The sequence below is a fragment of the Gastrolobium bilobum genome, unplaced genomic scaffold, assembly GCF_033153095.1.
Source record: "Gastrolobium bilobum isolate Gb01-03AN ecotype WA unplaced genomic scaffold, APGP_CSIRO_Gbil_v1 utg1801, whole genome shotgun sequence".
NCBI lineage: Eukaryota > Viridiplantae > Streptophyta > Magnoliopsida > Fabales > Fabaceae > Gastrolobium > Gastrolobium bilobum.
In genome coordinates, this window is record NW_026895838.1 from 25,122 (window position 1) to 48,195 (window position 23,074).

The 23,074-nt window shown below is 34.3% G+C and overlaps 1 protein-coding gene across 4 annotated transcripts; it reads left to right on the top strand.

Annotated features, from left to right (window-relative positions):
* Nucleotides 1–4,748: 4,748 nt before the first annotated feature.
* LOC133296308 (uncharacterized) lies at nt 4,749–13,913 on the top strand. 4 transcript variants are annotated; one of them, XM_061495269.1, is made up of 8 exons: nt 4,749–4,999; nt 5,150–5,231; nt 6,180–6,230; nt 7,242–7,342; nt 11,650–11,803; nt 11,904–11,993; nt 12,108–12,140; nt 13,540–13,913. In XM_061495269.1, exons 1-8 carry the CDS (start codon nt 4,800–4,802, stop codon nt 13,654–13,656), a joined length of 828 nt encoding a protein of 275 aa, XP_061351253.1. In that variant the 5' UTR covers nt 4,749–4,799; the 3' UTR covers nt 13,657–13,913. The 4 variants fall into 4 exon arrangements, with proteins under 4 accessions (XP_061351253.1, XP_061351254.1, XP_061351252.1 ...); XM_061495270.1 differs by having other exon boundaries at nt 11,904–11,963; nt 12,087–12,140; XM_061495268.1 differs by having other exon boundaries at nt 11,904–12,140; nt 13,568–13,913.
* Nucleotides 13,914–23,074: the final 9,161 nt, after the last annotated feature.

The window sequence follows — 23,074 nt, forward strand, 5'->3', positions numbered from 1 at the left end:
ATTTTAGATATTGGTTTTGAGGATTCAAATGTTTTTTTCTTATTTTTTGTGTTTGCTTCTTTGCTGAGTTGTACGACTCATCGTCGTTTAAATTTGGTCAGAATGTTGTAGTTGAGTTTTACCTTAACCATGTGATGATCTATGTTTGCAAATTTGAAATATAATTGACTCATGTTTTTGGGCTATAGAATTCGAAATATGAAAAATCATGACTTTTTCTTATGTTGGCTATACGACATGTGATGATCTATGTTTGCAAATTTGAAATATAATTGACTCATGTTTTTGGGCTATAGAATTCGAAATATGAAAAATCATGACTTTTTCTTATGTTGGCTTATACGATATTTGATTCAAAAGTTCCATAGGTGAGGTAGGCTTGTGAGGTCTGCCTTTGAAGGAGTGTTCAATAAGAGATTATTCATGACCCAAAATTGTCTACACTTGAATCAAACTTGAAAATTTGTATCACAAATGGAATCAATAAACATTGTTTTAGGCTTGATCTTATGTTTGAATCAATAAATGGAATCAATAAATTCGAAATATAATTGACTCATGTTTTTGTGCTATAGAATTCGAAATATGAAAATTCATGACTTTTTCTTATGTTGGCTTATACGACATTTGATTCAAAAATTCCATAGGTGAGGTAGGCTTGTGTCTGCCTTTGAGGAGTGCCCAATATTAGATTATTCATGAATCATGACCCAAAATTGTCTACACTAGAATCAAACTTGAAAGTTTGTATAACAAATGGAATCAATAAACATGGTTTTAGGCTTGATCATCAATAAACATGGAATCAATAAACATGAAAAGGCTTGATCTTCATAAAAAATAAAAAATAAAAAATAAACATGGTTTTAGGATTGTTCTTCATAAACAAAAAATAAAAAAAATTCAGCCCTTGCTGACCGACCCCTTTATTAAACTTGTATCACAAATGGAATCCTTAAATATGGTTTTAGGTATGGGGGTTAACGAGTCGAGTCAAGCTTTGGTCTTAAAAGGCTAAGCCTGTGTTTAAATGTATCGGTCTTACCAAACCTGTTACCTGTTATGAATATAATTATCGGCCTGTGGCCTGTCTTATTTACAAAAAATAAAAGCCTGATTTAGTCTGTTAGAAAAAATAAGACAACAAAAATTTATCCAAACAGAATATACAATCAACAACAATGGTAATTCCATAAATATTCATAAATTCAATTTATATCCAAACAACATAATATAGAACAAAATCATTCAAAAAGTCTGTTTAACTAATAAAATAGGGATGAAATAGATTGAGAGGAGAGAGGACTATTATAAATAGTATAAAAAATATAAATAAAAATAAAAATTAATATACTAAGCCAGCCTGAGAGGCTCTAAGGCCGAGCTTTTGAATTGGAGCCTGAAGCCTTTTTACTAAACGAGCTTTTATACAAGTCCAAGCCTGGTTCCAACAACCAATATTAGACATGTAATCTCAGACCTTCACGAGCCGAGCTAAAAGCCCCTGGTTCGTTTATCACCTTTAATTTTAGGCTTTATTTTATTAAAAAAAAACAATCTAGGCCTTGACGACCCAAAATGAACATGACCCAAAATATTTTGTATGGACAATTATCGTTCATAGCTAAGTAGGCTTGTGAGGTCTGCCTCTGAGAATGGCCCAATATGAGACAATATTCAAGACCCAAAATATACGACACTTGAATCAAACATGAAAGTTTATATCAACAAATGGAATCCATAAATACGAGACAGTATTCATGACCAAAAATGTACGACACTTGAATCAAACATGAAAATATGTATCAATAAATGGAATCATAAATATGGGAAAAAAGAGCTAGTCTTGTTCTATAACACGGCTATTTTGACCCATCCATTCCAGATCATTCCCCAGGTTGGTTTGGACTATACTCTGAGTTGGGGGCTTATTGTAGCTGAATGGAACCTTTCACACCCAATTTCTATAAAAAAATTATGCAATATATTTATCTTCAGCAGGGTGTTCTTACTGGGCCTCGAAGCCGAATTTATACTTCAGAATTCCTAACAATACCGCATTTCTAAAATTTGCAGATCCTAATAACTACGACATTTATTATTCTTATGTTACGTTATATAAGAAAAAATTTATCTTCTATACACACAAATTTAAGATGGGTCATACTCTACTTTTTCTCTCTTTTCCCTTGAAAATTGACTCCACTTATACGAAAATTTTTAATATGTTCCAAGACCACCGTGGTCCTTCTATTCAAAAATTGACACCTTTATTAATTTTTTTTGCTCATCTCTCTCCTTTCTCCTCATCTTTTTCTCTCTTTCTCTCACTTCAGTCTCATTCAATGTTTCCTACTCTCGGACCACATTAAATTCGCTCCACTTGTACAAATGAGTCAATAGGAGATAATTATTATCTCTTACTAAATAAGAAAACTATTACCCACATTACTTGCTTCCTCTAGTGTTTATTTATTCACTGGAGAGAACTATGATAAATGTTTTACACATGTTCACACTGTTCACATTTGAAATAGGGAAAAACTATTATCATGTTATATGAGATAAAAAAATTTTCCTGCACATCCTCCGATAACTGTGCTATCTTTTTTTATTTTTTCAGATAATGGAGCCCTCAAGTTTGTTTCTATGACATGAGATAACTTATTTCCTTTAACATGAGATTAATAAAACTCTTTGAAATGTGGGTATAATGTTTGTCTTAGCCTGCTTTAACAATGTAGTGAAGACACTAGAACATGCTTTACATGCTACAACCAGACCTGGATATCAGAAACTTACGGGATCAAAATATATTTTTCCCATTCATCTTTATGAGTTGTGACTTTGTCAATGATGTGTGATACTTCTCTACAATTCAGCCAAGCCTCATATACTTTAGAATTTGTTATCTTATATTCACTGATCAGCACAAAAATCTTGCTAAATATATAGACATTGATATAGATTAATAGAATAAGCCATTAAAAAAAAGACTCTAATAATACAATCTATAATATATATTATATAAAAGCAAACTTTATGTTTTCAAGATCCACGTAACATGTCATCACTACACTTACTTTTTTTCTATAAAAACTAACTTCTTTGATCTCTCGACATTTAATTTAACTTCTAGAAATTAATTAAAGGGTACAGCACATTTGGTTTTTGCATTCCTTCAATTGGAAATGATGAAATGCAGTTAATTAATTACAATTATAAAAATTGACTATAATCATATATAACTAAATTTGTTATGGTCAAATGTAATTAATCAATTATATAGCCAATGAATAAAAAAATAATATTTTTAATATACATCTTTTAACTAAAAGAGTTGATATATGTAATCACACAAAATTTAATGGTGATAAAGATAACGTAAATCAATTCAAAACTTATTATTACCAAAAACACCAGTTGATTTTTCCTTGACATTAACATCTAAATCAACACATTGACCCAAAATATGTAATTTAGTCATCAACGTACATTAGCAGGGGCGGAGACAGGGGGAGGCTAGGGTGGGCGGCCGCCCCCTCTCCCCACTCCAAAAAAATTAATGCAGTTGAAAGCCAAACATAGTACGATTGTTACAGTTAAATGTGCTTCTTTTAAAAGTTCTGGTTTGAGATTTAAGATGAAATTTACCTCTAGTTCACTTAATGTGTATGTGTTATGTGTAACCTTTTTGCATTTTCTTTTTTATTTTCATATGCTATATTTTGGTTAATAAAAGCTTTGACCTTTTTACCACTCTTTTGCTCTCTTTTCATTTGTATGGTTGTGTTTTTCTTTATGTAGTGGTTTTATATAAAGTAAATAAGTTTGCCCTAACTTAAAAGATTCATTTTTTGGGACAACTTGATTGCCGTCTTTTATTTATTTTTATTTTTTAAAATGTAGTTAAAAGCATTGTTTTAGTTAAGACACTTTTTTTTAATTATTTCTTTTTAAACTACTTTTATATCTGTTGGACCCGATCAATAGTACATTTTTTCAGTGTTTCAAATATTGTTAAATGTTAATATTTTGGTATGAATATATCTAAATGAGTTCCTACGAGGTCAATAGAAACAAAAAATACTAATATTATGTAAGATAAAATATTAATTTTTGCCCCCTCCCCTCTAATCCTGACTCCGCCACTGTACATTAGCAATGTTTAAACTAATTCCATTGAATTTTAAAAATTAGGATTGATATTATGATTCAGTCACATTTTATATTAAACATTACCACTTGATTCATAATGTCAAATTGCAAAAGTAATTTAAATCATAATTAATATTGAAGCAATTAATCCCTTCTCTTTTTTATAAACTAGGTGGATTTTCTTATTTTTCATTTTACCAAGTGTTTTCTTTCATTTTATTATTTTTCTTTCGAATTACTAACTATGTCCCCTGAAAATTTTCGAGTTCCTTGATAAAATTATTATTTTTTGTTTCAGCAATTTGTTATATATTTTTTTCTCTCATTCTTTTGATTCGTTTAATTCTCTTTATATCATGATTAAAAGTTAAAATTATCCATATAATATAAAATTTCATTTCAATATTTTTCTCTCAAACTAATATTTCATTTTTTTTGGTATCATAAATTTTTTTTTATTAAAAACTATATACTTTTTCACTTCGAAAAGAAATAACGAATAAAACAATATTAAGTAAAAATAAATTAATTATATAAAATATTATAATATTTTATATTATGCGGTTCAACCATCCCAATCTAGTTCAGTTATGAGTTGAAGCTACCATTTTAGGTGTTAAGGCTTTTTGAGAGAGGTTGTGATGATGAAACTGTTCGATGCACACTGTCATCTTCAGGACTCAAGAATCTTAAGCAAGACACCCCAACTCATAAAAACTGCACAAGACAAAGGGATTGTGCGATTCGTTGTGAATGGAGTTTGTGAACAAGATTGGCACTTGGTTAAGCAGATGGCTGAAACATACCCTTGTGTTATTCCTTGCTTTGGTCTTCATCCCTGGTCATTCACTGTTTTCACCTTATTCTTATCAAACTCAATTGTTTGTTTGTTTGTTTGTTGATTCACATGTTTTTGTTTTTTGTTTCTGGGTTTTGATGAATTGGGCTTCTGTTTAATGGTTTTGGGCCTTATCTTATGAAATTTTTGCAGGTTTGTCGCAGAGAGGAGTCCCAATTGGTTTAAGACGTTGAAAGAATATTTTGATTCTACACCCTCTGCTGCTGTTGGAGAGGTATTTTATTCCTGTTGATTAACACTTCATGGTTTTGGTGTGTGTGTGAATTGTATGTAGTTAGTTCTATTTGTATGTTCAGGGAAAGCTTTATGTAAAATCTTTATTCATGAAAAATAAAAGAACCACTTTTTTGTGTGGTTTTTTTTTTTTTAATGTTATTTCCATGTAAGCTAGTACATGAAAATAACAGGGAAAAAATACCAAATAAGGATGCTGATATGTGAGGCTAAGCCTGCATATAAAGATTGTGCTCACCTCACACTTGTAGTTGGAGTTTAATGATGAGTGCTTTATTTTCATGTAAGCTGGTAATGACAGTTGCTGAGAGTAAGAAAGACTTGTTTTTTCAAATGGTCCATTCCATGTAGTTTTTCATTCTGGAATTTTTTTTTTATGTTTTTGCAGTTTTCTTTGTATTGGTTTTGTAAACCATGAAACCTCAAAGATGCTTGAAAGTTCACATCACAAATGATAACTTTACATGCTTTTATTTTGAAAGTAAGGATAAAAAAAGTATGATTCTAGCAGTCTATATAGTACCAAGTTACTAGGCTTTGTTTTTCTGGCAGAGAATATGTTTTATTTCATTTTTAAACAAAAGCCTGCTGACTGCTGAGATCTTTGGCCCATGCCTAATTTTTATGCATATGCAGCAGCTATCAAAGTTCATGTGAGTGGCTTGAATGTTTTTACATGCTGACATGCATATTGATACGTTTTCAATAAATCTTTAGAAGAAATTGCTTTTTGCTGTTGTTTGGATGCTTCTCTGAGACTATCTTAATTTTCCATTTTCATCTTCTGTTTCTTTTTGTTTTCTTGCTACTGTAATTAGAGCATTGCTCTATACTTTCCCTATAGTTCTGGGGTGAATATCAGGATACATTATTAAATATTGTGTTTAATTCAACATTTGACGTAATTGAGTTTTTGGCTTCTCCTCAGATTGGCGTGGACAAAGGATCCCAGGGAAGGAAGATTGATTTTTCTGAGCAGGTTTTAGCTCTCTGTTTCATTTTTTGGCCATACAGTTTATTTTTTCGTTAATAATTATGAATCTCTAATCACTTCTCTTGGAGCAATAAGTAGATGCAGAGACTATTCTCAGCTCTGTTAATAACATTATATTAATAGGGGGGTATAGCATAATTTTAGAGATTATTTCGGGCATAGGCTAGGGTGGGCAGAGAGACTCTTCTTTGCTCTGATTGTATTTTCTTGATGATGCATTTTCAACATTTTTGTGTACTCAGAATCTGTGTTCTCTAAGTAGTATTTCCTCTTCCTTTGTAAGGGAGGTTTCCTCCTTGAATACCATTTTACAATAATATCAGTTCCCATCATAATGACTCTGACTTGTATGGTCTATCAAGAAAACAATAAAATAAAATTCAAACTGAATATGTGGTGGGGATAGGACCTAGAAATTTCAGTAATTTTGGAAGTTGTTAGTCATTATTGAGAGAGTAGAGGTTTTCTTTGAAGATGCTGACTTCTGAGTATTATTAGTTGTTGCCATTTGTTTGTCTCTGAGGCTTCATTGGTTTAAGGATGAGCTAATTTTCAAAAGACTGTAAACATAGCATTTAGGCTTCAAAATGGGACTGACTACAACTGCTCACTGAACAATATTTTTCTTCATATAAAAGGTTATTTTTCTGTATAGATTCATTATCAAAATTTTGTTGTTTGTGATGCTGCCTCTAATGTAGTACATACAAGGGTTCAAGTCCAGTTCCATGCACTTACAATAAGGATGACATTTCATTGCCTGATTATCAAATACAGTTCTGGACTTTATGGAAATTTGAATCTATTCAAAAGAAACTGACATGTAGCTTTTAACTTTATGGCAGCCTGAATCTATTCAAACGAAACTGACATGAAGCTTTAACTTTAATATGAAACAGATGGACTGATCATATATCATGGACTGAAGATAACCCTTACTTGCTAAAGAATGTTAGCTAGACTGTTGGTTACTAATGTATTAAGATGTCTGTGCAGGTTGAAGTTTTGAGGAAGCAGCTTGAACTTGCAAAAGAGTTAAACAAGCCAGCATCTGTACACTGTGTTCGTGCTTTTGGTGACCTTCTTGAGCTAATGAAGTATGGATATCTATTCCACTCTCTTTTGTTTTATTGTTACTTAAAAAGATTGTTTGAGATTGAGAATAATGTTGAGAATCTGTCAAGAGTTTTTGAATTGTAAAACTTCCTTCCCATAGTAGTGAGGTGATCAAAAAGAGAAAAAGAAGATATTTTAGATAAGGATGTATTCTGTACTGTACTGCGGGTGGTGAGAATCTGCTTTTTACTATATTTTAGTATTTAAACTTGAGATTTGTTGCATGGGGCAGTTTAGATGTGTAAATGTTTTTTCTTCCAGTTGTGCTTTTGCCATTAGATTAATCAGCTCAAAATATGTGTTGTGTCAGTAGACTTTTGCAAGTATTTAAGACTTTTATATTATATTAGGAAAATTTTCTATCTTCGTTACTAGAAATGGAATTGTGATTCACTTAATTTGTTTTCCATATACTCTCTTGAATTGCTTTGAGATTTAGTTACTATGGAGGACCAGTGCTTCTTAGTTGTAGTTGGATTGGATATTAATTCAGTAAACTCTATTGGAGATTTGGCATCCTCAACGTTTTCTCTTGCTTTAACTGGTGCCTGATAAACAGATAATATAGTCCAGGCATAATCAAACTGTCCAACGCAATGGACCTAGAATCCATCCATGGATTCATACAGAAAATGGTTTCGTGCCAATATTTACATCATATAACATATTCTTCATACATTCATATACATACCAACATCAAAAGTGTTTAATGGCATAAAGGCTATACATGCCTTAATTACAACCGATAAACATCATATATACACATATGTCTCAAAATGCATATTAGACTATATATCAATGCATGATTATACATATGATCATACTTCATGATCCAAAATAATATATACAGTCATCCACATATACAAAATCTCTAACAGAGCACGAGTCCTTTAACTTTGTACGGGCCTCTTGCTCTGTGAGGGCCCCTCTCCTGCTGCTGGAGTACCTAGATCATGTTCCCCAAACGAGGTAAGATTACAACATCTCAGTAAACTAAGGTTTCCAGAGCAGTTCTTCACCCATGAGTTCACTTCCTGCGTGAAAGGTCAGATCAGTGTTTTAAAACTCGGACCGGTCATCGAACCGGTCGAGGTATTGGGTCACTGAGTCACTGGTTCAACCGGGTTGAACCGGATTTACTGTTCACATATTAAAAATATAAAAATATTACTTATATTAATAAAAATTCGTATAAGAAAACTATCAATAAGCTTCAAGAAATAAATTGATTTTCAATGGTAGCAAATATTATATATTTCTAAGCTTCTAGCTCTAGACCATATCCTAATATTGGATTAAAATTGCAATATAAGTTAAATGTACCTTTTGTGCTTGACATAATACGGATAAATTAAATCATGATAATAAATAGTATGCATGAAATATACACTAAAAAAAAAGTGTCCACCGTTGTGATGAGATCATGAGGCCATAAGTGTTTATCACCACTTAACTTCATGAGATCATTATAAGATGCAACTAAATTACATAAACGAACTGCAATAATCTAAAATACCTTATTATTTTCACCTTACCTTTAATCATATTCATCATAAAATATGAATATGATTTAATTCAAGAGTTCTTATCAACAAAAAAAAATTTACCAAAAAAGAAAAAAGAAAAAGGAATAACCGGTCTAACCCGGGTCAACCGGGTCGCCGGGTTTCGGCTGGGTCAACCGATCCAAACCGGGTTGACCGCAGAAGCGATCTAACTACCCGCTTGGACCGAGGAACCCACCGGGTCACCGAGTCCCGAGTCGACCCGGCCGGTTCGAGCCGGGTTTTAAAACACTGGGTCAGATAACATAGTATAAGAGACTTCATATAGCTTATAACATACATACGACTTCAAAGAGTTTAAGTCCTTAAGGATAGTCCAAAACTAACCATACCTTGAGAGAAGACCACTCAGGCTCTTTAACTCTACAAGACACATCTAAGAGAGAACCACCTAACTCCTTAACTTTTAGACTCATATGAGAGAAGACCGCATGATTCCTTAACTCTGAGACAACTAACACATTCTATTGGCCCTAGAAACACACAATCATACATATATAGAATTCATCATTTCATATCAAATCATCACATATACATATTTATATGAATGCAACTATACCAAATATCTAACATTCATCCAATCATACAAACATCAAACCATAATCCCATTGGACCATGGTGGAACAACCAAGAAGGAGAAAAACTCTTAAATCAAAAGCTTACCTCTTGTAACTTTCCTTCCAAGATTACTTGCAATTCAAGAAAGCCAATCCAAATTAATTCCACACCAAAATCACCTATTTCAAGTAGGAGATTGGAATCCTTAATTCACATCATGCATCAAATATTGACCTTATAGTCAAAACACTAATATAAACACACTTAACACACTTATTGACCAAAGTCAACTCTTCAACTTATTAAAAATTGCTAATTGGTCCTTGGAATTTCATTAATTAATAACTTAATCTAGAAACAAATCCAACTCTTAATTATTTCATTTTGGACGCACCAAATTTCCTAAATTTTCATCTTATGCCATTATCTTCAAGTTTAGAGCAACTTTTTCTTATTTGCAAGTTGGCCCCTAAATTTTCCCATAATTGCACTTTGGTCCCTATACTTTTCATAATTATATTTTGGTCCCTAAATGACTTGATTGGCAAGAATTCAATTCTTTATCACATTTATCTCATCAAATCCTTAAATAATTCTCATTTACACAACTTAATAACGCTGGTTATTATAGGGAACTAGGGGAATCTGACAATCCGGGTCAGTTCTTAGAGGTTCTTTTGGGTTGCTTCTTGTAATTTCTTCTCTGGTGTAATTGTATTTTCTATCAATACCATAAGTTTCTGTTTTGGGTTCCATCAGGCTGAAAAGCTGTGGGATGAACAAGAGTGAAGGGCTGTGTGTGTAGGAGATGCAAGAGGGGAATTGGATAAAATGGGAACATGCTTGCTGCAGAGGAAATGCCAAATGGATGAGTTTGGGAGCTGTAACTAGAGTCATCTCTTTGTTGTATTCTGCAACTTTTCCATATTTGGTGACTGGTGTTGCTGTTTGTGTTCTGTCCAGAAGGCCATCTCTTAATTTGAGGAGCTAGTCTCCTCCTCACATACTCCTCTATAGTAAATTTCAGTTCTTATCACAATGCAGACTGCTTCCAGAATGTATTTTCCACATTTGTAACCATTCCAGGCACGTTGAGCAGAAAGGATAAGCAAACACGAAGGAACTTTAGAGTCTGCTGTAGTCCTAGTTCAAGTAATGAAATCCATTATCATTGGTACTGCAGAAAAAATGCCAAATTGGGCCAAAAATTAAGCATTCAAAGCTGCATCAAGTGCCTTGTTGGCAATCATTTTTGCCTTATCTGATATGCTTTCATGATAATCAGAGGAAGCCAGGTATGTTTTGCCATATAGGAGTCTGTATACTGTGAGGACTGTCACCATAGTGTAGACATCATAACCAACATAGTTAAGAAAACCGGTTCAACCAGGATACAGTTTAATGAAAATCAAAGGAAGCAAGATATGTTTTTCCATATAGGAGCCTGTATACTGTGAGGACTGTCACCATAGTGTAGACATCATAATCAACATAGTTAAGAAAACCGGATCAACCGGGATATAGTTTCACAAAAATCAGAGGAAGCCAGATATGTTTTTCCATATAGGAATCTGTATAATGTGAGGACTGTCACCATAGTGTAGACATCATAACCATCGTAGTTAAGAAAATTGGTTCAACCAGGACCCCGTCTGTTGAGCGGTTCAGTCCAGCCTCTCAAACCAGTAATTTATAAACCGGTCATTCAATTACTGAACCGGTGGCAAACCATCTTGAACTGCACAAACCGGTCATGGTTTAATTGATGAATGGTTCAAGCTTTATTTCTCTAAAATACGAAATTTCATTGATAAGCAACAATTGTTAAGAAGGAAGTTAGAATTCTGAAGAAATTGAGAAGCCGTTCAACCCTGTAAGCATCCCTGGCTATCACATTGTTTTGTCTGTCCTTTTCATGACTACTGTCTTAGAGCTTAATTGATGTAATGTGATTATTCATTAGGTTCTTGCAGAAGAATACTGGAGGCTTTTACCTATGTTATGAAACTTTAACCTCTTATTGTTAACTTGGCCTCTATTGTTAGATTCTTGTTATATAATGGAATGCCATGGAATTAGTGTTATAGTGATTGATGTTCTCATTAATCATTATGAAGAGGCATCTTTAAAAATACAGTCCTCCTTAAATATTTCAATATTTCCAGGTCTATGGGACCTTTTCCTGCTGGTGTCATTCTTCATTCTTACCTTGGTTCTGCTGAGATGGTTCCTGAATTTTCCAAGCTTGGTGCTTATTTTTCCTTATCTGGGTTTCTTATGTCACTAAAAGCAAATAAGGCACAGAAAATGCTGAAGATGGTGATTTTCATCACTTCTGTTATATGATTAATGTTCAATGTAATGTTACACTATATATGTCAAAACAGTGACATTCTTAATTTTTTTTTATTCTATTCAGGTCTCTTCTGATAGGATTTTGTTGGAGACAGATGCTCCTGATGCGCTACCGAATTCAAACATAGATTCTCTTCTTTTTGTAGAAGGAGATCCTTCTCTGCCCGAAGAGTTTATTGGCCAAAGAGCAACTTCATCCTCAACTTCTGGTTCTTCTTCTCTCGGTGATTCATCCCATGTCTTCACAGATACTTCGACTTTGCCAAAGGAAACGCTCAATCATCCTGCAAATATTCATAACGTATGTAGCTCAATTAATCACCTTTTTTTTTGTCACCTACATCATTCTATTGGAGATATATGTTAGTCTTTTTTATTATGGAATACAAAAAAAATCCTAGTTCGAGCTTGCTTTCGTGAAATAATAATTTGTTTGGTAATGTATGAATTAATAGCATTGACATATCTTGAAGCTTTCAAAATCTACCTCTCACCTGTCTCTAGTTTCAAATTATACAAAAATCTCTCCCATGATAACACTGTATAATTTCAAATTAGAGGGGCATGTAAGTTACACTTAACTTCTGGGGATGAAAATGTATTATTCTCTCTTACATGTATAATGTTAACTTCCCTCTTACATTGCAACAATAAGTATGAATCGTGTGGGAAAGCCTCAAATTAAACAAGCAGGGACAATAGCTAGCAGTATATATATATATATATATATATAGAGGTAAGATCCTTTGACATTAGTGTCAAATTTCAAATTTGACACCTCATGTGAGAGCCGTTAGATCAAAAAAGATCAACGACTCTGATTTGTAAGAATGTGACACCATTGATCTTTTTTGATCTAACGGCTTTCAGATGAGGTGTCAAATTTGAAATTTGACACTGGTGTCAAAGGATCCTGCCTCGTATATATATATATATATATATATACAAATATATATAGGATCAGGATCATTTTACATTGGTTTAGTCTTACACCACATCTCAACCGTTGATTTCCGTGCATCTAACGGTTATAATTTAGGAAGTTATATGAATTCATTAATATTAATTAATCATTAATTACACTACAAATACCAACTGATGATTTTCGTCCATCAACGGTTGAGACGTAGTGTAAGACTTGTTAGTCTTATACTAGTGTAAAAAGAACTTGCCCTATATATATATGAGTTCACCTTTTTTGCAGTTGCTGCAGATAAGTTATCTGCAATAAGACCAATACGACGTTGTTTTGGGGCGGAAATCATGATGTTTTTGTAATTTTAATTTATTTCAGGGTTATTATAGTCTTTATAATTATAATTATAATTTTTTAATATTTCAATCCTAAAACGACGTCGTTTTGGGAGTAAATGCAAATAACTTATCTGCAGAAATATTTTTCTATATATATATATATATATATGAGGTAGGATCCTTTGACACCGGTGGGATCCTTTGACACCGGTGTCAAACATCTAAGAGCCATTAGATCAAGAAAAATCAACGGCTCTGATTTCTAAGTATGTGACACCATTGATTTTTTTTTATCTAAGGGCTCTTAGGTAAGGTGTCAAAATTTAAATTTAACACTGATGTCAAATGATCCTACCTCCGTTAAGTATTGTAGATTGCATATCTCGCATGCATGTAAAAGGAGCTGTTTTGTTAGATTTATATTTTTCAAATCATTCCACTTCCAGGTACTTGATTATGTTGCATCTTTGCTAGAGATTACGAAAGAAGAACTTGCTGAATTAAGTTACCAGAATGCAGTCCGCTTATTCTCCTATGAAGGTTCGAAAGTACTTCAAGAGTAAACAAACAGGTTCTTGTAAGAAATTACTCCTAGCTTAGCAAAATTTAATTTGTGTAGTACTAGTTTCGTCGAAGGTACGAACAGATAGATGGTAAAAACACTTTGTTAATCTGTGTGAAATATATGATAGTTTACATGCCTGCCAAATTGGACTACATTCAATATTTCTAAATAAAAGGTGGCAAGGTGTGTGAATGATTTTACTATTGCTAAACATGGAAGTCTATCTACCAACTATATAACTAGAGCAATGAGAATGTTCAGTACTACACATGAATGCTTCATAAATGTCAAATGAACTATTGCTCTCGTAAAGTGTTTTTTAGTTTTAGTAATTTGGAGGTAATTAACAGTGCATGTGTCTTCCTGTGGGATTTCAACTCCCCTCAATCTTCCTTTTTATTAAAAAGCAACATTTAAGATATAACCGAAATGTAATTCATGCTTGACTTGATCCAAGCCGATCTCTTGGTGCCAATCGAATTTGCTTGAATAATTACGACTTGATTTCTTGGTGGAACAACCTTTTAAATTAACTAAGAAGTCGTCATCACTAAATCAAAATATAAATGAAAACCAAGCTTCAGGAATGAAAATTCGTGAAGATTGCACACAGGTGACCCAAGGAACCGGGAGTCATTCTTTTGCATGGCAACCTACTCATATCGAGGTTATATGTACAGCACTAGCATTTAATATACTACCTTCAGATTGATTCATGGGTGACCAAAACCTTAAGAAATGAGTAAGATTTTCTCAGAAGAGGAAAGTAAATAATGTATCAAGGTCAAATTTAATTACAGAAATCAGTTTGTCATGTTGCATGAATGATACTGTTCATTCTTGTAACAGGATTTGTCGATGGATCCTGACTTTTTTTACTAGGATCCGTTGACGGATTCTGTTTTTTTTAAAGTATGAGACCCACACTTGATTTGTGTATGCAAGAACACAATACCTGTTCTGTGACATGATAAAAAGCGAACCCATTTAATTATATGTACTCCTACATCGGATGAGTTTAGAAGACCTGAAAAAAAAGAAGCAAACAAGTTCAAGGAGCTCCAGACCTCTGAACTCTATGCAAAAGCTCCAAAAGGGAAAAAGAAAATACAATAACTATATAAGCTCTTTCTAATGATATAGGAATCCCTATTTATAGCCTTTTTAACAATTTTGACGCTTCATATCTCCAATATCTTTGTGATCATTCGTAGCATGCAGTAAAAATCTTTTTCTTATTTTTTCACGATTTTCTTTGGAGATATTTCAATCGGTTGATCGCATTGCGACTACCGACTAGTCCAATTCGAGACAAGTCCCGGGATTAAGACTTTAAACTCGTTCCAAAGACGATACTGTGGTGGATCAAATACATGCTCTGATCTCCACCTGTTTAATTTCCTGGCATCAATTGAGCTATCATCATTTGATCTTATTTTTTCACAATGAATCGATTGCAAGCATTACAATTGTGCCTCCAAAATTCCCTTGACTATTGCACTAAGAGATGAGCCAATAGACCTTCAATTGATTCATTAGCTTCAAGAACCACCCTCAATAGGTCATCACCACTTCCAACAAACTCTCCCGTCCCTCAACAGATCTTTTTTGTTTTATAAGAACACGAGGAAAAAAGGGAGGAAGGGTAAAAAAAGAAATAAAAGCTAGAAGAAGACGAGAAATCCAGCGAAACAAGTTTTACTTACACATAGTAAGCATCATCTCTTTGAAGAATTCCCTGCGGAAACAAAACGACGAGGTCATTAGAGATGAGAGCAATAAATGCCTTGGACACAAGTATGATGCAGTACTTTCACCCACAAACTGAGGCAAACGAAGAATTGGACACAAGTCCATTTAGCCGTGAAAACAAACCCAAAACACAAAGATCATGTCATTAAGGCAGGTCAAACGACAAGCACCAACTTTTTCTCAACAATCAAGAAGAAAATGTGAAATGTGTATAGTCACTTCAAATGTTAAACATCTTAGGGATAAACCTTCAAACGTAATCCGTGAAGATGGGGACACTTTGGATAGACCTTGGCTAAAATTTTGAATTCGAAGACTTAAACCTCCGAACTTGATCCCTAAAGTGGGGCACACTCTAGATGATTTTTGCTGAAACTTCAAAATCCAAGGATCAAAACCTTAGGACGTAACCCCTGAAAATCATAATCCAAGTAATGAAACCTCAATACATAATCCCTGAAGAAAGACACACCCTGAATGGGCCTCGGCCAAACATTAAAATTAAACATGAGGATCGTAACTTCCTGATGTAATTCCTGAAGAATGTCACACTCTAGATGAACCATGAGTAAACTTTAAAATATGAGGAACTAAACTTTTAACCTTTGAAGTGGGGCATACTCTATACGACCTTGGCTAGAACTTAGAGTTCGTGGAGTATAACCTCCGGATGCAATAACAAAAACCCGATGAAGAAACTCAGAACAACTATAATATTAAAAATAGGGAATTGAAACATTTGGCTATAAACCTCGAAGAAAGGCTTACAAGCTCGGAGTACATCATCTTAGAATAAAGGGAAAAGTTCAAATAAATATCCCTTTTCCTTTGAATCACTTACCCCCTATGTTTTTTTTATAACATTTATCCTCCTGTGCTTTTTTTCCATCCAAGTCCCTCCTTAACACAAGGAGATATTTGAACTTTTCCCTAGAATAAAATCTGCATTTATAAATCAGCACTTTGATAAATGAAACACTAAGCCACGAGAAATTTTTATGGACTGATTATACAGCCCAAAAGGTAAACCCATTAACCAATCTCAACATAGATGTTAGAGATATATAAAACCATTAATGTAGTCTCACCTACCAGCTTAAGCTTTTGGGTTGAATTAGTTCTTTACATAGCATCAGTGTCACGGGTTCTATCTTCACCGCCTCGCACTTTCTCTTGTAAAATTTCTTAGCACAGGTAAGCAGGACCTGCTGCACCATCCATCCTTTAAGATTAATGGGCTCTCATGTTAGAGATATTTAAAACTATTAATGTAACTTCACCCACTAGCTTAAACTTTTTTGTTGAATTGGTTCTTTACAATAGGTTTGCATCTATCACACTATGCAAGACTTGGCCAAAAGGCTACATGAAAAAGCTAAGCCTTGCTCTCAAAATAAAGGCTAACATGCCAAAACATAAAATCTTGAACCTACCTACAAATATTGGGCTCTTGCCCTCAGGTATTCACCTTCCTCTAATGCATGTCACTTATACATTTACTCAAGCGTTAAAGTCCTTACAGGTGCGCACCACTCCTTGCTCGTTGAAGCCTTCAAGGAACCTACGCACTGGTGCCCATCGGCAATGGAGACAAACAATCTCAGGCATATAATTCCCAAGCTTACCTTGGTTAATGCACCACAGGAAATCCTAGAGGTTTATACCTCAAATTTGACCATCTATCCATAGAAGAAGGAGTCCAAACTGTGGACCAACAGACACAACTTGTCTGAAACTTGGATGAGGTCTAACACACCCTTATATGGATCAAACTTCTAGGTCAGACCAATTTTTATTGGAGATTCGATTCATTATTTATGGAAAATAAATAAAAAAGAAAATAAAAAATGTTGGCAATCATACTTATTTTAGCAAATTAGGCACAACATTCTCTATAAAGTGCAATTGACCTGATTGTCGTGGTGTTGGAAAGATAAAAAAAGATCTACAAATCTTTTTCTGACAACAATTACTATTTTATTTGTTGTTGATTAGAAATTTTAGTAACAAGTTGATGAATTTCATGTAAACTTAACAACATGCTACCCTAATTTCCTAAGCTTCTTTGGGAACAAGAGCGGTGGCTAAGGGGAAGAAGAAGAGGAATCCACTCTGGCAAAGAACCACCAAGTGTTAATTGCCAATCTCTTCTTATTCATCTTCATCTTTTTGTATTTTACCTTAATTGCATTAGCGATGACTCACATCGGTGATGTCTTCTCCAACAATAATATTTTAAATTTCTCTTCTAGGATTTTTAATATATCTCTACATATAGTTTTGTTGGGTTAAGGAGCTTGACTCGGAACAAATCCTATTTGCGAAAACGAAATAAACGTGTCAGAATATGGGAAAAATAAATAAGTATAAAAAACACAAACAAAGAACACAAAATAATTTTCAACATGGAAAAGCCACTTTCAATATAAGGAGTTAAAACCTTGAGACCAATAGGTATACGAAAACTTCCACTATGAGAGTAGGATTACAAAGATGATCTCTCTAGTGCAAGACTAGAGGTTTGCACACAAATAATTCACCCACTAAGGATGGTTTACAACAATTTTTTTTCTCACTTGGAGAATTTCACTCTCACCTTTGTGGTGGAACTCTATTTTTCTCTCTCTTTAGGAGGAACGCTTTCACTTGGAGGATTTCTCTCTCACATTTGGAATAATTTTTCCAAGTCTAGATGATTAGGAAATAAACTAGGAAAATGACTTTTAGCCAAAGTTGTCTTGAGCCATATGCACAATTCGAGCTATGTGCAAACCTAGAGCCATGTGTGTAGCACCCCATTCTAGATCGATTTGTTAGCATCACTTATGGTATTAAGCGCAAAATAATTTAATAATAAAGTGGAAGACTAGATTAAAAGTATCACCATTACACCTAGGTAAATATGTGAACTAACTTTTTCCTCATCCTTATGTATTGCTTTACGTCGCTAATTAAACTTGCACCTTAAAGGATTATACACAAGTAGGAATATGGATGAACTTTTATTTTCCTAAGCTTGGAACATGTGGCGTTCCCAATACATGAGGAATTCCCAGTACATGAGGCGTTCCCAGTACATGTGATGTTCCCTACAAATAGACTATTAAATTCTTGATAGCAAGTTTAATATGGTTTATGGAAGCTTCGATTCTACATTAAATTGGGAATGCTTCGCTGGCCAACTTTTTTTGATATTTGGGTAAAATAAGTTAGACTTCTAGGGCTTTAAAATGATATAAAATATGTTCCATTTGATTAAGAATTGAGTAAGATATGGATGTTCTAAGTCGACCATACTTAACAGGATTCAAATTGACAAAACTTGGTTGTTCTATGGTAGTTAGGGATGTCTCCCAAGCTTAGTACCACCTGATTGACCATTCCTTATATTCATACACAATATTAGCCATTTTAAGGAATCATCTAATCCCTCAATGAATCTTTGCATCAAAGGCTCCATGCCAATGAATTACATCATTTGTAATATCATACATAAATCTTCATGAAAATTATTACAAATAACATACATACAACATTTGGACATCATATTTACATCAAAAGTGTTCAAATATGCAATTACTTTACATGCTATATTTACAAGCCTTTATCAACATTATATAAACTCTTTCAAAATGTTCAATACTATACAAAATGCATGTCTCTACATCATATCCCTCAAGTTATATACAAAAGATCATCATAATAACATCCCAAAATATAGGAATCCTCAAAAGTCCACATGGGCTTCTTGTCCTATGAAGCTCTAACTCCATCAGTGAAAGTACTTGAAATATAACCCTTAATATATGGTGAGTTAAAAATCTCAATAAACCAAGAGACTTTGGAGGATCACTCCACCCTTAGGTTCACTTCGTGTGCATACATAATAATAATAACATAACATACATCATTTCATATCCCATGGAACTTCCAAAAGAGATCCTCATAGGGCTATTTCTCTTAGGTTTCTACCACCTGGAGATTCGCATAGGGTTGTTTCTAAGGAAAGTCCATTATATAATACATCATTTAAAATATTTCGTGGAACTTCCAAGAGAGATTCGCATAGGGCTTCTCCCATGGGGAAGCTCATTATATCATACATTTCTACTTGTTAGAGAATTATATAAATCACATATTCATTAAACACATCATTTCATATCAATGCATGATACCATGTACTCATATTATTATGTGCAACACATCACATCAACCATTACTCTAGTGGAGTATAGTGGAATACCAAAGGGGACTAACCCCAAGATCCAGAAGTTTATCTTTAGTAGACTTCCTTTCTTTCCAAGCTTTCTTCGAGCTCAAGCAACCCAATCAACACTTGCCAACTTCACCAATAAAACTAACTCCTTGAAATCGCAAGGATTAATGTCCTCACCAATGGATTGATCGAATGGTTGCTCCTCCACCAAGGTATCACTTGGTTTCAAACTACATAAACAAAAAACATAATCATCTCCATCAAAATTCCGTTCCAAGCTTCAAAGCATAAAAACCCTACTCTTTGTTCATAAGCTAAATTTCAATCATGTTTCTAATGGTGGTTTCAATGCTTTTTACTCATTAAATATACTCCTTAACATTTCTACCAAAGAGACTCAAACCTATTTCAAGTCATACACCATACTAGTCATTATTCATCAAGAGAACCTAGATCATTTGAATCACCATAAAAACTTAAGGAAAGTTAGGTTTCTTATGAAATACCTTAGAAGAACCAATGGAAGGCTTTTCCAAGCTTAAAAGAAACCAAAACTCCTTCAACATCAAGTACCTCAAAAGTTGGCGCCAACTTTAGAGAGGATTTTCTCTCCACTCAAGGCTTCTCCAAGGAAATATAGAGACATAATTTTTTCCTAGTGTGATTCTAAACGACTTTCATCAAAGAATCAAATTGTTTTAAGAGTTAAATCAAGAAACGAGATTTTGAGCTTTTCACTTATAAAGGTTTGGCCAAGGGGGCTATTTCACGATGGGGAAGATGGAAAATGAGAGATGATCAAGTGGACTTGTGCCACATGGTCAAATCACTATTACATCATCCCTTTCCTCCCTTCCTCTCTCTCAAACCCGAGCGTCCCCTCTCATTGTGCAAGTTTTTATTCAAAACTCAACCAAAACACAACTTCCACTACATGAAACTTCAAGTAAACAACAATCCAAACCCAACCATGGTACTTTCAAGGAATGAAACTCGCTAGATTGGGAGAAAAGTGATACCCATTGTCACGTTTTTGTGGAGGGTTTTGATGTTCTTGGAGTTATTTGATCCTCCATTGCTTGGGTATTGTGTGGAGGAGTCCCAAGCCTTGATTGTGGGTAAGTTTCAACACATTTCATTGGTTGATTCATTGGATTTCATTTTGAAAACCTATAGCATGCTTGTATGGATTGATATGGTTGGGGACCTCAAATTGAAAATGTGTATTAGATAAAAGTGTCTTAGAATGATGTTTTATGTTGATTAAACTCATAAAAATTATTGGTGAAAATTTTGGTAATTTAGGCAATTTCATGATTGGTATGCATGACTTTGTGAAATGGAAATGTTGTGAGATTGTGTAATTGAGTTGTGAAGTATTTGTATGAGTTAATTAGTGGATTGTATGATGTCTGGAAGTGTGAAATTGGATTGAATACCCCTAGGTATATGGACATGCACCATTCAGCCATCTAAGGGATGTGAGGGAAAAATGATGTAAAAATGATGTAATTGGTGTTTTGTGGTTGTGAATTATGTTTAAATAGGTTGTATGTTGGTTTGATGCATGTGGATTGGAAGTGGAGCCATTGAGTATGTCTAAGTGTTGATATTAGCCTAAAGGAGGATAATTGGGAAAAATGATGTTGAATGGTAATGGAATGGAATTAAGGAATTGATTTGGTGTTGTGGTAAGTTAAGAAGCTATTGCAACCTTGAAATAAAATTAAGAACATGGCTACGTATTTTAGGCCAAAAGGCCGAACCTATGTGTGTGTGTGTGGGAGTGTGGTGCTTTGTATTTTGACTTGGTTGCACCATGGTACTGATGATCCTTGTGTGGTCATTGTAGGTTGCCACGGACGCGGACTTGAACTTTGAATGGTGGGCTTGGTGGATTGCCTTTGGTCCTTGACCAAAAGGATTGTGGTAATTGTTTATGACAATTGCATGAATACTTGAATAGCCAAGTGTGTGGTTTTATTTGGTTATAATTGATATGGGATTGACGTGTGTGTAGGCATTTCTGGTTGGACCAAACTCAGTGGTACCTTGCATTGGAGTTACCTAGAGAGAGAGCTTCAACAAGGTAATCCTTTGGTACTGGGGTTAATCCCCGTTTGTGCTCCACCATGCCTCTTGGGGGTAGTGGTTGGAGGTGGATGTTGATGATGTGTTATAACATGCTCATGCATATATACTTGTATATTGGGTGCACAGGATGTACTGTGTCTCTGACCAGTAGATAGTTGTCTTCGGGCGTTACAGACTTCCATTGGATAGGCCTCCATGAGGGAGTTCCAGTTGACCTGGGGTCATGGAGTTGTTATCCGTTGAGGAGCACTCTAGGAATGTCTCGGGTGTATTGGTGGTGGGTTCCCATGTTGATGTTCTGGAAACACTTCCTTGAATGAGAACTCGTAGGCTATATGCCAAGGCCAATGGGTCAGATGTTGCGTGGTTTTGGCTTCGACCATTCCGGCTTCATCGTATTTTTACTCCCCATGCATCCCTACTTCACTAAATCCCTTGCTTTATCCTGTTTCGGTTGTTATGGTGCATTGTTGATTTACATCTGAGTGAGCCATTCGACAGAGTGATCTTCAGAACCTCTGGGTTACTGAGATATATTCGTATATATCACCTCGTGTTTGGGGCATTATTTCAGGTAGTTGTAGTGGGACTGGAGCTGTGGGCAAGAAGCCCATAGGATGAGCACTTAGTGATTGGAGGACTTTTTGCATTTTGGGGCCATTTTGGCATAGGCTAGACTTAGGGCATGAACATTGTATGTTGATTTAGGATTATGCATATTGTCGTCTTTGTTCATGCCATATTTTGTCTAAGTTTAGTTGATGATTATTCATGTATTCTTTTGAGGATTTATTTGTATTATGTTAAACATTTGGAGAATTGTAATATTATTATTATGGACCTTGTGTAACATTTAAAGCAAGTATGTGATGAAAGGGAAATAGGCCTATTCTAGGATATGATTCATGTTTAATGTGAAGAATGCATGCAAATAGAACAATGTGATTGAAATAAATTTAAGTATTGAATTGTAACTTGAGGAAATTGATACAAATTGTAATGGGTTGTAAGAGCACCAAGGCATTGTTGGTCCTTGAGTTCCACCCATGTCTATTAGGTACCATTTGATGATAATAACATACTTTTGATAAAGTGGGATTGCTTGAATAAACAAAGAAGGTGCCGTCGAATTTTATATAAAATAGCAGTTTTTAGGTGAACTTTGGGAGAGCATATCTCCCTCCATAGATGTCCAATAGGGATGTTACATACACCATTTTGAAGCTTGAGATATCAACTATATTGTTTAAAAATTTGGTAGCCATTGGAGTTGTACGTAGACCTGTAGATGCAGAAGAGCGAGGACTGTCCAGATTGCCCTGCACTTGGGGGCTGTCGAGAGCAGGTTTTGGGA

Excerpts from the sequence above, each read along its gene's own strand:
- LOC133296308 (XM_061495267.1), top strand. The coding sequence starts at position 4,800 with ATGATGAAACTGTTCGATGCACACTGTCATCTTCAGGACTCAAGAATC. Across the intron at positions 6,231-7,241 it reads AGATTGATTTTTCTGAGCAG|GTTGAAGTTTTGAGGAAGCA; the intron begins GTTTTAGCTCTC and ends ATGTCTGTGCAG. Across the intron at positions 12,141-13,539 it reads ATCCTGCAAATATTCATAAC|GTACTTGATTATGTTGCATC; the intron begins GTATGTAGCTCA and ends TTCCACTTCCAG.